The sequence below is a fragment of the Hippocampus comes genome, unplaced genomic scaffold (assembly GCF_001891065.2).
Source record: "Hippocampus comes isolate QL1 unplaced genomic scaffold, H_comes_QL1_v1.1 scaffold174, whole genome shotgun sequence".
NCBI lineage: Eukaryota > Metazoa > Chordata > Actinopteri > Syngnathiformes > Syngnathidae > Hippocampus > Hippocampus comes.
In genome coordinates this window covers 8,655,355-8,671,292 of record NW_017805983.1, presented here as the reverse complement: position 1 = coordinate 8,671,292, position 15,938 = coordinate 8,655,355, and the positions used below count along the sequence as shown (strand labels likewise).

The following is a 15,938-nucleotide window of genomic DNA, read 5'->3' as shown; positions in this document are numbered from 1 at the left end:
GCGACTAAAACAAAATTACGAAGTAGACTGGAATATAAACCACACACTTGAGGTGTCATTGTCTCCTATTACCCCGAGATGGGACTGTCTGATTGCAGAAAATCAAGCTCGGGGCTGTGGTGAGTCGTCATTTTCATGCACTTTGAATTTGCGTTGTATCGTATTTTGAAGGCATTAAACATTGCCATAGCGATAAGAGTGTTGCGACCGGATTAGACGCTCCTTGTGTTTATTATTATAGTTCAAAAACACCACAGTTTTCATGAAGCTCATACCATATTATTTTGTTGTATTAATCCGCCACACCTTAAATGCCGGTCCCTGAAAATATTGTCTGATTTAAACCGGTCCGTGGGGCAAAAAAGGTTGGGGACCCCTGCACTAGATGGAACTACAGGTACGTCTTTGTCCGTCTCCGTGCCTTCTCTTGTTCCGTTTGACTCAAGAGGCGTTCATGACCGCCTCCAAAAAACGTAAATTAACGATAACTTCAATGAAACTACGAAAATTGACGACACAGTAATGCATCAAAACAGAAAATCACAAAAGAAATTATATAGCCCCGTAGCTGCAAAAGAACGACCAGATGTCAGTAAATTTGATCTTAGTTTTACTGTTTGGTGCCTACTACCATCTTTGTTACTGATTATTGCTTTATTGTTGTATATATGTTAGTTGCTCCATGTACAGCACTTTGTATGCAGCAATGGCTGTTTGAAAGTGCTCTATAAATACAGTTGAGTTGAGTTAAATTGGAGGAGACTGGACTGTCTCAGAAGTGTTTATTTATTCCTTTGTTGTGTACTGTATTCACAAACGAGGAAAACACAAAATAAATTCTGTAGTGCAGCTCTAAAACATTTCTAGATGCCATTGAACAATTTTTAAACCTAAACTTGAATTGTCATCGTGCAGCTGCTAAGAATTGAAGCTTTGCAAAAATGTATTGCCAGAAAATATTTATGTTTTCAATTCACTTTCAATACTGTAGAAAACCATCTAAAATTGGATGAATGGTCTTACCAATTGGACACTTTGGACAACATAGATTCTCGTTGAGCTGATACTCCGTTTGATGACATTGAAGTGTATGACCTCTGACGACATACGTCAGAATGAGCTATGGAAGAAACAACATAATGCTTATTAGAGCACAGATCAGACACTCAGAATTGTTTTGTTGTTGCTGTTGTTTTTTTTTTTTTTAATTTTTTTTTTTTTACTGTATACTCATAGCTTGAACTCCCAGAATTCAACAATGCTGCTTGACCTTCATTTTGCTTGGATTTCTAATTGGAATGAAATATGAAATGATGGGAGCAGAATTATTCTGTGATCTTAAAACTTTTAAATACGATGTTTTGAACGCTGAATGTTTTGAATTTCAAATGGAAAAAATGGGAATCTGTTACGTCGAAAGTCCCATTGGTACTGTATGGAGAATGTTGGGTTCAAAATGTTGAATTTGGGGAAAATTGAATTTTTGGAGTGAGAAAAATACAAGGTGTTCCAAAAGTCTTGGGCACATTTGAAGTCCCCAGAGCTCCTTAACTATGAATGGTAGTAAGATAAAAGTTGTGCCATTTTAAAGCTAATTACATTAAGTTTTTTGTAAGGCCATTGATTTTTTTTATTTCTTTTCAGACCCATTAATGGCCTTCACTCAACCATAAAGGCGTTTTGTGTGCTTGAATTTGTCATGCACTGTTGTTCAACATGCATTTCGCAGAAAATTCGGAAAGGAGCCACCAGAAAGGAAGTCCATAGTGAGATGGCATGGTAAATTCATAACGGATGGGTGCTAATGCCCAGCTAAAACAACGCGACGCCCCTCAACTTCAGAAAATGTGATTGATCAAGTTCGAACTGCGTTCCAGCGGAGCCCCCGTCAATCGATCAGAAGAGCCAGTCGGAAACACACCATCGGCTTGATGTGTGTCGTGTGACCAATGGTGCTCACATTGAACATCTTTGAACATTCCATGTAAAAATTGAGATTACAAGCTTTCTGAATTTACCAGATGCGCCTTTATATGCTGAATAGTTTCCGAGATATTCAATGTCAAAATGTGCCCAAGACTTTTGGAACACCCTGTATTAAGCCACAAAGCATTCATTTTTGGAACAAGTTGGAATTGGAATGTGTTCAATCAGCCTGAAACCAGAGCACCTGGAGAAAAACCACGCAGGCCCAGGGAGAACATACAAACTCCACACAGGAAGGCTGGAGCTGGAATCGAACCTGGTACCTCTGCAGCGTGAGGTCAACGACTCGACCACCGGGCCGTCGCCTTCACACAATAATTACAAAAATGTGAGGGGTGTCCTAACTTCTGTGCAATGCTGTACATACACTACTCACAAAAAAGTTCAGGATATTTGGCTTTCAAGTGATATTAATGGAAAATGTAAAAAGTTCATGCTACAGCGATATCATATCATAAAAACAGGACATTTAAGGAGAAGGATGATCTGATCATTTCCTCATCTCAAACAATTCATTGAAACAAAAGTTAACAACAATGGTGGGTAGACCACAGCGAAAAATGTCAACGTCTCAAGACCTCGTCACGTGCCCATGAGCATCAACTGTATCTTGACAACGACGTCTTATGCAGTTTACAAGTCGACTTCTTGTCTGCTGAGGCATTGCATCCCACTCTTCTTGAAGGGGAGCCCTCGGGTCATTCAGGTTCCGCGGAGGGTGCAGAGTTTCGAGCCTCTTCATGGAGACTCAGCTGATACCACAGGTTTTCAATGGGATTCACGTCTGGTGAAAGTGCAGGCCGTTCCATTTGAGGTACACCAGTCTCCAACAGCCGTTCCCTGATATTGCAGACTCGATGAGCTGGAGCACTGGGGTCCATGAAAATGAAATTAGGCCTGTGTTGTTCATTTAGGTGCACAATCACTTGATGAATTCTGTTATTCAGGTAGTATGGGTTGTCAGAAAGTGTCGGGCAGTTCTGAACCGACTGGACACACCTGCCCACACAGTAACACCACCACCACCACCGAAAGGTCGTCTGGTGACAACAGTGGCTGATGCATAGCGCTCTCCTTGACGTCTCCAACATCATTGGCGGACATTATTTCTGCTCAACGTGGATGGACTTTCATCAGAGAACAGCACTGAGGCCCACTGGTCGCTAGGCCGGCGTAAATGCTCTCTGGCCCATGCAAGACGATGACGTTCGTGCCTGGAGGTGTGGTCCCTTGCAAGTCGTCTAGTACGCAGACCACGCTGATGTGAGCGGCTTCGAATGGTGCGACGTGACACTTGGGGGCCTCTCACCTCCCTTAAATGTGCCTGGAGTTGAGTGGCATTCATCATCGGGTGTCTCAGGGCATTGCTCCCAATGTAGCAGTCATCAGCATGGGATGTGCGCAAAGGATGTCCACTTCTACATCTTTCTCTGACTCTTTCGGTCTTTCGGCATCCCTATTGCAACCTGCTGATGACACGATGTGACACTCTGACCTCAGTGGCCACTTCCATCTGAGAAGGTCCCGTTTGAAGCATCACAATGGCAAGGTACTGTTGATCCATTGTTAGGTGTTGTCTTGGTCTCATGATGTCAAAATGTGAACAGCAGGATGAGGACGACTGTTTGAACACCAGCTCTAATTGAACCAGGACATCTATTGGTCGATTCAAGGATCAAACGTCTGTTGTACATTTTGCCAATGCAATTAAATAACATCAACAAAATGACACTTGCAGCGCAGACCACCACCAGCAGTTTTTGCATACCCCGTAAACAATCCGATCAAAACAGTTAATGTGTTTAAATCAAACGTTGGTAAAGGGCAGTGTTGTGTCCAAGGACCGGCAACCCGAGGCCAAGGCCAAGGCCAAGGACTTGACTCCCAAGGCCAAGGCCAAGGCCAAGGAATTGACTCCCAAGGCCAAGGCCAAGGACCAAGGACCGACCTTCGGTCCTCGAGCCGGTCCTCGAGGCCAAGGACCGGCTCGAGGAACACATCACTGGTAAAGGGTAGAGAAGCTTGCTACAATAACAAATTATTATTTTTTGTTTGTTTTACCAGTACATGGTGACGTGCCAGGTGTTTATTTCCCAACACCATTCTGCTTCAGGCGGTTGACATCAGCTGAAAACGCTAATAGCGTTCTGGGATGCAAATCCCGATATACACTGGAAAAGAAAAAAGAAAATATTTTAAAAGTTACTTCCAATCTATTTTAGCACCTTCCAAAAGTGTAAGCGGATTGGCGTCCAAAGAAGAATAACTGAGTGGAAACAGAGTTTATGATGTCAATCTGAGGTCAGGACAGTCACATAATGTCTGCAAATTTCAGATATTTTATTTTGAAAAGTTCCATTAGATCTTATCAAAGTTCCTTGAGTGGTGTACTTGGATAGCCTTGTAATAGATAACATTTTCAAATTTTCCAATGAAGGCTGCCCTAGCTGCCCGCAGCTGTCTGTGCAGTCGTTGTGAAGTTTTTCATTGTTTTGTGTATTTGGCCTTTTTAGCTTGCACTATTGCTACGATTCATACGAGGAAAAAAAAAAAACAGACGTAAAATGAAAATGACTGGCTCATGAAAAAACAGAAAAGTGTACTTGCTGCTCTTTGACTTTGTGGTTTCCGGTGAGACTTGTTCTGCCAGGCAGCTGAGTCAGAATCAGATTGTCTTGACAACTTATTTTCCATTGTAACATCATGGACTTAACAAACTAGACTGGATGCGCTTACAAGGATCATACGTGAAATAAAATCACATTTAAAATACACTCGAAAAGAAGCGTATGACTTAAAAACAGACAGCAAAAGAGACAAGCTAAGATGAAAAGACAGTAAAAGAGGAAGAATGTGGGTGTTTGATGGGTTTCCTGAGGCACCTGAAGAAAATTGGACTACAACAGAAGAAACGCTAAAGAACGTCCTGACTGAGAAACTTAAGATACTGCACAACAAGAATTTGAAACAGAGATGGCTCGCCGCACTGGGAAACCAGGAAGGGGCAGACCGAGGCACGTGGATGTAAAACTACTGAAATTGAAAAATCAAGCAACGATTCTCCCGCAAGCCAGCCATCTCAAAGGTAAAAGAAGCTCCATTCATGAAAAAAAATTGTTTTGAATTTTATAAAATAAAATCATCTAGACGCCCCATTTTTTGTAGTAATAGTAGTCTACTCATAAAATTAATTAAATCTGGATTCAGACGATCTTATTTTTGGTGACCACTTGATGAAATAAAACAGAGTAAATCCAAGCACCATTATTTTCAGTGCACTGATGACACCCAATGAACACAAAGGATTGCTCAAAATAATAACTGGAAGTACGGTAAGTACTTTTCATTTCACTAAACATCGCTCACATGACAAGAAAATGACACTGACCCATATGAAATAAGTTATTTCATACTTTTAATAATTCCTGCAAGTATAAGTCATAACATGACCGTCGCCTCTACGTTCATTATGAAATACAGTAGAACTTATTTTGAATCAATTTGTCCTATGTTGTCAGGTATCGGTCTATCCCCCCAACCCATCCTGCCAGCCTCTGCAGCCGGGATTTGTCCCTCCCCTCCCCTCTCCTCTCCTCTCCCTCGCTCCTTCGGAAACCCACAACTTGTATAACTCTCAGGAGCAGCAGGGTCACGTGACAAGTAGGGCGCACAACGCCCACTCCACGATACCAACTTGGGTGAGAGACTGCGGTTAAGCCAGCCACCACTCGCAAAAGTCAAGTCAAGTGAGCCGCCACTGGGATTTTCAATACTGTGCATTACGGTATCCTGCCGCCAGCGAATGGAGTTGGCTGCGGCGGTTATGAAGACGCGCGAGTGTTGTTTTGAGTTGACTTTCTTTTGTTGTTGCTTGTCTAACAAAAGTTATGTCTTGTTATATGTCTAATAATATACGATCCATTTCCACTTATCACATTGCATAGTACACTATCAGACTGGATAGTGTACTATGCAATGTGATTAGTGGAAATCGAATCGTATTGCTTGCAATAACTTGTACATACATACACACATACATTGTAACAGCACATGGAGAGGATAAAGAACTTTTGATTTATTGATGGAACGGAATACTGTAGTTTATTTTCACTGCGCCTGCTTTTCGGCCTTCCGGTGCGGATACCACAGTGAAAAAAAGAACAGCTGCATCGAAGACGCTTTTGACTGTTCCCTCATCGACACCAAATACCAGACATGCCATTAGATTTTAATACGACAAATGAATCACATACATTGCATCACAAAGGCAGTAACTTACTTGTTTTTTCAACGAGATACTTTGGCAGAAGATTGTTTCGTTTCCAGTGATGTGTCGTTCGCGAACGAACCGGCTCTTAGAGCCGGCTCTCTGAAGTGAACGACGAGAGCCGGCTCCTAATAGGGAGCCGTCCTAATAGGAGCCGACTTTTTTTTTCTCGGTTTTTTTTTTCCCCCTTTCGGTTAAAGCCGCACGTGATTGGTCAAGATCCGTGGTAGAAGAGGGAGGGGAGGGTTACACACGCGCTGCAGTGAAGAGAAGGGGGAGGAGTTAGAGACACACACTGTGAGCAGCACACGAACAGGAGAGACAGGGAGACGAGAGAGCTCGATAGCGCTACAGAGAAAAAAAAACACACGGTGGAAAGGTGAGAAAATGGATAGGAAACGCAGAGAAATTTGGACTCATTTCAACTTAATTGATAGTTCAAAGGCAGCATGTAGACTGTGCAAGGTTAAAATATCCAATATCAAATTTTAATTTATAATTTGTGTGGTAATCAAAGCTTATGTTGTTTTACTGTAAATAGTTACAAGCTAATAAATATAGACAATCAGAGATTGGAACTTTTTGTTGACCTTGTTTTGAGATGGGTCTTTGTTTTTGTACTTTGTAATTTATTTTTGTAGCACTCCATGTTGTGCTCATGTTAAGTATGTTCAGAAGAATATAAATAAAGCCATATAAATAATAAATATTTGATATACTGTATATTTTTTACATTACTAATTCACTTTACACATAATTTTGCATTATTTTTGGTAGTAAATTAATTTAAGCAACAAAAAAACTGAGGAGCCATTTGGGAGCTGAAAGAGCCGGTTCTTTTGAGTGAGCCGAGCCAAAAGAACCGGCTCTCTCAAAAGAGCCGGAATTCCCATCACTATTCGTTTCCATTACGTTCTCTTTTAGGTTGCATTCAACAAACGTGGAAATTAGAATATCCCACGTATTGAAACCTTTGAACCGCGAGGTCCAAGCTGCGAAGTCGGGGAAAAACAGTAAAAGGACACTTACTTCACCGGCCGATTTCAATCTGTCGTCATCGACAGTTGGCATTATTGTAAACAACATGCCTTTATCTTTATTTGTTATTATATTATTTAACCTCGTCGAAATAATGTCACATAACACAACGTTATTTGTACTGACCGCATGAAGAAATGTCGTTACCTCCCTGCATGAAGTTATTCGTTTAAATTTATGACATTCTTTGAGGATATTCCCTCATTTATGAACAGAAAGATCATTATGAAGGAGGGTTTGCTGGATGTCAGAATGGTTTGGGATGAACCAGAACAAAAACAATTTATAGGAATCAGCCATCTTTGTTTGTTTGATAAGATAAGAGAACCTTTATTGGTCTGGCAATGAGGTCGCACCGAGGACCATATGAGTAGTAAGAAATCCGATTTTTGCAAATTTGTTGAATGCATCAAATTGTCAACAGGAATCGGAAATTACGACACTCGTATTCCGTAAACCAACGTCCACGTATCCAATGACCAACCGGGCTGGATTAGAGGACACACCTCTTCGAAGTCGTCTTCTTGCAGCGTTTCATGTTCAACTGTTGTTGTTTTTTTTGTCAGATAATGAGGTTTTATTTTTACATCTTATTTTTAGACAAAGACTTTGCCTTTTTACCTCTTGATCTTTAGGTACAAAAAGAACTGAATTTTCTGAATAAAAGAAATTTTTAAAACTGTTGGACAGAAAAGAAGACAAGGTGAATTTATGAACGAGCGTTTCATCTTGTCAAATGGACGTTTATATCATTCTAACGAACATGGTAACATGGCAGAATTTCTGTCAAATGTTGCCCACTCGGTATCCATTGCAGCCTGGTCATCCTGGAAAGGACATTCTCCCATCTCCACTGCCTTCTCAATGTTGCTCACTTTTCGCCAGATGTTTTGTTGTTGTTGTTTTTCCTTGCCCTCCTGGGAGTTAAAATCAGGGGATGTTGTTTATATATGTCAAAGGTGAGCATGTGAAGAAGCCCTTTGAGACTTTTTGTGATCAAGGTATCTAAATAAATTTGTTTGTGTTGACTATTCTTTGCAACTTTTTTGTCTTGTGTACCCCTAAACCTTTTAGTCATATCATGACATCACGCACGTATTGAAAAATCTCCAAAAATAGAGAGGAACATAACTGACTGTTCTGATTTGTTTTTGGTTCATCACGAACAGATTCATGAAATAGTATAACAAAACTAGAATTTTCAAAATCGTTTTGCCATTGAGCAAAATAGTTGGCAATGTTGTCCATTCATTCATTAATGATTTGAACGCAAACTTCGTCCTCTTCTTTAACTTTGATTCTTTCCTCATTTGTTGAGTTGGTTTGGAGCAACGTCACTCGAGTGAAGCGCGCCTCGGCAGTCGATCGTCCGCCGCTCTCTGTTGCGAGCGCGTAGGCGCAAGCACGTACGCACACGCACGGTTTTTGTTTTCAACCAACGAGCGCCAATGCAACGGACGTCACGGATCGGGAAGCCAGAACGACGGACAACCCATTGGCCTAGCCAACGCGACGACGCACGAGGTTTTACGGATACGTAGTTCTGGTAATCTGTGTGCTTTCCTTTTTCTGCCCAAATATATATATATTTTTTTTTTTACGACAATAACTGTCTTGGACACTGCGTCTTTTCTCGTTCCACTGGAGTTTAGCAAGTTAGTTCAAAGAGAGGCATCTCTTTAGGTTATAGCTGAAATGGGTGAATATGTTGACAGTCAACATACGTCTGAAGAATGTTTGTATACTCTTATGTAATCCAGCAAAATTATGAAACCCCTGAACAGCAATAGGCAGTCGTTGTTTATTCATTTCCTTTGATATAGTTTGCATACAAACCCAAAGCATACATTGCTTTAAGCATCATAACCACAATCTCTTCCAATATGAAAGATAATGTGTGCTGAATGCACATCTTTTGGTTTAGAATCAAACACTGATCGTTGTGTGATAAATTACAGCTTGAATTTACACATCAAAGCAAATTAAACATTTCATGTAAAAAGGCAATAACATACCATACATGTGTAATGCGATCACAGTAAATCATATGACAGTGATGATTTTACTGTATTACAGCTTGACATATAAAAAAAAATCAAATAGTGTGCGAATACTATATTACTATCATACTTATTTTGGCTGATACAAAAAGCCAGTGTGACACTTGTAAAGTCGAAAAGGTCCCCATCCTGTTTAGGACATAAGAAGACACTGGAGAACTGACATTGTACAGTTAAAAAGCTCCCACTGCCAGCATTGAGATCATTACAAGACACCGAGATTTTTGTGAGGTTAGACAGTGTGCCGTGTTTTACCTTAAAAAATTGTTTTAAAAAAAAAAAACGAGAGGTGCATTTCACGTCACTACCCCACCTTCAGTAGGATTGCCATCAAACTAAGTGATTCATCTGCAGAGAATATGAGAAGTGAAACAAGGAAGAGGCTAAAGGAGACTTTTGATGCGTTGTTCTTCAGGAGGACCTCAATGGGGTAATGGTCGCTCACCTTGAGTGCCTGAGCAGAAAAGAAAAACATTTCAGAACTAGTACAGAGTGTTGTGTGAATGGTTGTCTGTTGATGTGTGCCCTGTGGTTGGCTGACAACAAGTCCAAAGTTAAAAATGGAATTTTAATTGGAGATTCATTGTCTAAATGTAGTTTTGCCCCTGATTTAAGATATTCAGATTTTATTTATTTTTTGATTTGGGATATTTAAAAATAAAAAAAAAGTTATATACTGTTGACCTATACAAGTTTGCACAAAACGGATATTACTATGCGACGCGTGGTCATTTATAGCTTTGACGTTTCAGAAAAAAATTCCACCTGTTTCCGAACCTAACCCTTCATTCATAAATATGGCAAAATATAATAGAATGTTAAATATCATATTGGTAATGTTATTATTTTCATTAATATCATATGTCCAAGAGAAAAAGAACGATGGCCGCTTCAGAATCAGAAATAATCGAAAAAGGTTACTTCCCTGTTGACCAATGTAATCTAGTTTGACTTACATTTGTATGATGTTTTATTTCAATGTAAGTCAAAAATTAACATTAAATGCAGTCAAAAAACATGCAGCCAGTTACCTCTTCCTCCGAGAGACGATATTCCATTTGAAAGTTGAATGGCTTGGCTGAAAAGGGTACAACTGCATTGGCAAGTGTGTCACCGTGCACGACAATCCTGATGAAGTGCAAAGCAAATACAAATGAACTCACACAATGACCATCACTGGATTTAAACATGCTAATAAATCTTACTTTCCCTAAAACAGATATGCTCCATAGTCCCCCCGATTCCCACCAGGCTACCCGATTAATTCTATTCAAATGAAACGATTGTTCGGTTTTAACTTTTCCATGCTGTCACTTGCTTGTGACTGATTTACCTGTCGTAGGCACAGGAGGTGGAGTCTCGGACGGTGGTGTCCGTCTTTTCTGGCATCAACCAGAACAGATTGTTGTCTCTAAACAAGCGCAATTTCCCGCGACTCCTCTTGGAAAGGTAGGCACAATCAGCATTGAAGTCCCCAAGAAGCATTATATTCTGTATAATGCACAAAATCATAACTGGAACATAGCATTCACAACTGGACGACAGTACTTCCGAAGTAATGAATGAGGTGCTTCTAACTGACATCCAGACAGGGGAACTCCGTTTGCCTGGGTGTCTTTTCATATTCACATGATATACTGAGATGATTTTGTGGGGCTAGGTTAGGTTTACATAAATATTTCAGTATGTTTGTGCTCCACATTTCCAGTATGAAGCGGTAATGCACCATTTGTCAACAACATTTGAAGATGACAAAAAAAAAAAAAGGAGGACTTTCCCAGCAAGTCGAGCTGCATTTGGAAACAGTTTTTGCCTTCTCACAACTGGTTGCTGCTTACGTGTTTTAGCATTAATGTTACTTATTGTTTGTGTTCTCCATCCATCCATCTATCCATCCATCCATCCATGCATGTTCTAATCCACTGATCTTGATTTGTTCTTTTAACTTCTATGACGCGTTAATTCATGTAATGTGACTATTAAGGAATGTGTAGTAAAACATGATGGCTGGATGGATAGATAGACAGCTTAAAATGACATTCATTTTACCTCAGTTTTCCACCTCCTCCTTACATGTTGCAAAACATCATAAAGTGCATCAAGCTCCTTTGAGACGTTAGCTGGACTGGTGTGTTGTGGGATAAGGACAAACTCCTTGATCGCTGAAGACACAAGTAGGGAGGTGTAAGAACATGGAAGCTCCTCTATGCCACATGGATACATTTTTAGGATGTTTTTTAGTGTCGGGAGACAGACCTGTCTTTGGAGCTTTGAAGCGGACAACAAACGGCTCTCTGGAGAAGGCATCCACATCTCCTGGCTTGTCGTCAGGGTACTGATACTGGCCCGTGACTGTCACTTTATTAGCCCTGCACACATCCCACTTCTGTGACATTTGGTATATTACACTGAGCTGCATAATTGATGTGCTACTTGTATGTGTTGATATGTCGTTTTGCTTACCTGTAGACAAACACATACTGCTCCTGGTATGTTTCAGACCTGCCCAATCTCTCACTCGCCACAGCTTTATATTCATGCTGAAGATCATACCTGAATATTAATATATTAACAAAAAGGACAGGGGGCAACATTTTGATTTAAACATCTGTATGTGTGTGTTTGTATGTGTGTGTACACATGTGTGTGTTTAATCATTTAATCACTTGTTAAGATGCTCAAGTAATTGGGGCAAAGCTTTTTGTCTGTTGTCTCTCACTTCCTGAAGTAGGCACACATCGCACCGGGTGATGATCTGCAAGAGGTCATGAAAGGGTTAGTTGCCTTGGAGTGACACACCGATCAGTATCACAGACATGGATAGCAAGCGCTTTATGTGGAGCATCATTTAAAGGGTCTAAGACTATTACAAAGGGCATATCAGGTGAATGTCAGTCTAAAAGATAGGAAGGCCCCAGACCGTTCAAGGCTTTAAAATCAAAAGCTTGATTTGGCTTTCACAAAGTCGCCTCGCTACGGATTTTTTATTTTTCAAACCTATCCTCTGTTAAAATGTCTATTCGTCATTCCTTTAATATACTGCTTGTGAGGGAGCAGTCAAAGTGAAAGTCAAAATGTGCTTTTCTCTCTAGATTCAGTTCTTCATAGCCCCTGTCGCCTACTTGGCTCTTACAATTCTGCCTGTATTCCTTAACATTTGTTTATGTGTGTCAATGCCAAAAGCGAAGTTATTTAACTTGTATGTATGAGAGTGCTAGTGGGCATCATTGTTTGCCCATGTGTAAGGTCAAGTGATTTGGTGCTAGAATGTTATTTAGGATAATCTGATTGATGAGCCTCATGGGAAGGTGGTTTGTGTGTGTTGAATCATTTAAGTAAAAGAGGCAGTCGTTTACGGAACATTTATTCATGGTTGTGGAAATTGATATTGTATACACACGTGCGGGATCCAGTGCACCTGCACTATTGGAGACATGAAAGACCAAACTTGTCAGTTCAGTGTTTGGTGCCTTGCTAAAGGGCACCTCACCTGTCCCATTATGCTTGGTCATTTTGGAAGTTCAAATCAACAGTCAGCCCCTTAACTAGTAAGTTCATCCACAATGCGCAGCAAATTAAAAAGACGGATTTCTTCAAGCCACGCATGCATTACCTTAGCATATGTCTGCATGACATCCTGCTTCTTGGCTTTGGATTCCCCAAAATGTTGAAGGTTGAAGGCACAGACTCGGAGATTTGCAGCTGCCTGGATGCCACAAACATCAAGGTAGGGAAGCAGGAGGAGGAAGATGTGCCTCATTGTCACAGCTGTAAGAATAACACACAAAGACGATTTTGTCTGATTAAACATTTTTTGGTTGTGGAGACGCAAATGACAAATACAATGCAGACTACGAGTAGAAGTGAAAGAATACAATACAATACAATACATGCTGATTTATATCACGCTTTCACAACGTAACAAGAATGCTGTGGACAGTCAAACAGTACCTGACCTGCTTTCTCAAGACGCACACCTTTTATGAAGACGTGTGCAGGCAACATAGGAAAAAAACGCTTCAACTTCTTGAAAATACTCTTAACAATAAGACATTCAGTCATAATTATAAGAATAAAGTCATGCTAGAAGATATTTCTAAGAGAATAAAGTTGCAATACTAAAATATATAAAACTGGGATTGCCCTTAGTGTTGCTGTGGTTTTAATTACCGGTAATTGTCTTTCTCCACACAGTGTGGAACATAAGTTTCCATACATGGCTATGAACATACCCTAAAAAAATTATTGGGAGATGAATTGATTTTATTTATAAGGACGATTTTTAAATCTATTTTTTTAGTGGCTTCCATAGTTGAAAGTGTATCCCCAATGATGTAAAGTGTGCATTGCTTACATTAACAACATAGTTGCATACTGAGAGAAGCTAATTTACAAAAGCAGACTCAGTGTTGCCAACTTAGCGATTGGGTTTCTATCTTCACCTCGTAACTTTCCCAACCTCTCTAGCAAGTTAAAAAAAAAAAAAAATTGAGCGAAAGAGCATGAGAGAGCTCGTGGAGTTTATATTTTACATATTGTTGAGTGTACATACCAGGCAGGTGACAATATGATGAGAGGAGCAATAGAATACCTTGGGTGTGTGCTCATTTGTGTGTTATTTGGCCTTGCGGTTCAGCTTCCAATGTAAAGCACAATACTATGTTGTATCGATGTTAAAATGACAAAAAGTACACAACGCCATACATGTCACGCAGTCACAGGGCTGGCTGGAATCTTCTTTGTCGTGCTTATCTTTGGGCGCAGCACTTGCGGATATGCAATTGTTAGTCGTCTTAGTCATGGGAAGACAGATATTAAATATGGTGGGGAAGCCACACAACAGTCACAACATTGGGTACCCTTGCATAAGTTAGGATTGCACGACTGTCCGTGTTTTATGTTATGTGTTGTTTATTATTTTACTTTATGTTAACTGTTTTGTTACAGCTGCATCTGTTGTGAAAGCGCTATATAAATCAGGATGTATTGTATTGTATTGTATAATCCAAAAAATCTGCCTCTACAAATATAATGCATAGTTTTAGGTCAAGGAAGTATTCATTTAACATTGCAGATGCAATACTGGAATGGACCATAGATGTCTGATATTTTCCTTCACTATGAAACTGAATTATGAGAATCAAGCGCCTCACAGGATGATATGATGCAGTACAAAGGGGTGGACAAAGGTTCTTCATTACGGCCCTGTAAAATGTGATGCATTAATATAGCATTTTATTGGATTGGATTGGATACAACTTTATTATTCACTAAGATTTGTGAATTAAAACGTATATATTTTTTTCATTTTTATTAATTTTATTTGTTATCTCATAAAATAAGGTTTTCATGGAAACAAAATATTAGAAGCATTTTTTATCAATAATAAAATAAACCATTGAATAAATTATACCTTATTCAGTTTTTTTTATGTAATAGTCAATTCATTATGATTTCTTTCAAAATCTATAATAAAATGTGATCATTTATCATTCATGAATTACATATTATTATGCACGTTTAAAAAACATCCATCTATGACCTAGTCCAATGGTGTTTATTTATAGTCCCAAAATAATAAATAAATCATAGAAATTTTAAGTACTGTATCATTTTCTCAACGTGTCAGTGAAGGTGGATCTCATTAGACTACAAAAGTGTCCCTCATGAAAAAGACAGTGAGTGTGGTTTTAATACAAATATTTGAAGGTCATCCAGGCGATGTACAGAAAATGAGGGTGAATTATTTCTGGTGTTTGCAGCTGTCCGGTGACACATTTTTTGAGCAAGTGTCATGTGTTTAAAAAAAAAAACATCACAGCTGTAGAACGGTCAACCAGCATCCTGCTCTTAAAGAGGATCAACAAAAATCTCGACACCAAATAGAAGATTTTTCAAGACACAAATTCATGCTTGAATTTAGCAGACCATGATTCTTTTGACTGTCTTTATTGCTCCCCTAATCTCCTTAAAACACACAGAATCCCAAATTACATATTTTCCTGACCCAGTGCGCGCGAGAATCTTGCTATGAGAATTTTAAAAACAGCAGCTTACCAGGCCCAGTGGTATTTTTCTGACTGCTTCCTTCTTTGTGAAACATGAAGCCTGCCCTGCTGACTAGTTCCTGTGGGTGGGACTTCCTGCTACTTGCTGGATCTACACATGCCAAATCTGTGCTGCCTGCTAGTTTCTATCTATAGAAGGTGGCTGTCAGTTTTCACTTCCCTTTTCCCTTTAATCAAATTCAGTGAGGCAATTCCTCACCAGGTGTTCATGGGGGGGAGCAGTCAAATGCATAAAATCCAATTCTAACATCTTTATTGTTTAAAACAGACATTCAAAAATAACGACTCGCTGACTTAATTTCCTCACAGATAGCTGTACGAAGCCAGGATATAAACTTGAGAGGTGCCGACACCCCAACCAGAATATTATACATGCAGCAGTTTTATAAGAATAAAACCGTAATGAATACCGGTTAAATAACATTTCATGCCACCAAGTAAGCTAATAAGTTATAGATTGTATTATTATACAGTAAACAAATATAAAGAATTGGCCTTTGGAGCCGGCGACAGCAACTA

General features: G+C 39.6%; 2 protein-coding genes across 9 annotated transcripts in view; both read right to left on the bottom strand.

Annotated features, from left to right (window-relative positions):
• LOC109528612 (tumor necrosis factor receptor superfamily member 14-like) overlaps positions 1-6,312 on the bottom strand; it is a 30,630-nt gene extending 24,318 nt beyond the window's left edge. For 4 of the 6 annotated variants that reach the window (XM_019891450.1, XM_019891454.1, XM_019891457.1 and 1 more), the window contains exons 1-4: positions 6,265-6,312; positions 4,048-4,160; positions 3,620-3,622; positions 1,024-1,120 (exon numbers count right to left, since the gene is read on the bottom strand). In XM_019891450.1, coding sequence (XP_019747009.1) covers positions 1,024-1,120; positions 3,620-3,622; positions 4,048-4,089 — 142 coding nt within the window. In that variant the 5' untranslated portion in view covers positions 4,090-4,160; positions 6,265-6,312. Of the gene's footprint in view, positions 1-1,023; positions 1,121-3,619; positions 3,623-4,047; positions 4,161-4,603; positions 4,610-6,264 lie in introns of those variants that run through there. The other 2 variants (XM_019891451.1, XM_019891452.1) reach the window with 2 other exon arrangements.
• A 2,567-nt stretch (positions 6,313-8,879) lies between these two features.
• Positions 8,880-15,510, bottom strand: dnase1l1 (deoxyribonuclease I-like 1). Of its 3 annotated transcripts, none has more exons than XM_019891437.1 (10): positions 15,409-15,510; positions 12,965-13,119; positions 12,018-12,106; positions 11,815-11,904; positions 11,608-11,720; positions 11,401-11,513; positions 10,685-10,842; positions 10,383-10,479; positions 9,660-9,805; positions 8,880-9,605 (listed from the first exon to the last, which is right to left on the bottom strand). In XM_019891437.1, the coding sequence occupies exons 1-10, from the start codon at positions 15,452-15,454 to the stop codon at positions 9,584-9,586; spliced, it is 1,029 nt and encodes a 342-aa protein (XP_019746996.1). In that variant the 5' UTR covers positions 15,455-15,510; the 3' UTR covers positions 8,880-9,583. The 3 variants fall into 3 exon arrangements, with proteins under 3 accessions (XP_019746996.1, XP_019746995.1, XP_019746997.1); XM_019891436.1 differs by lacking the exon at positions 15,409-15,510 and adding an exon at positions 14,505-14,637; XM_019891438.1 differs by lacking the exon at positions 15,409-15,510 and adding an exon at positions 13,943-14,125.
• Between the last annotated feature and the right edge of the window lie 428 nt (positions 15,511-15,938).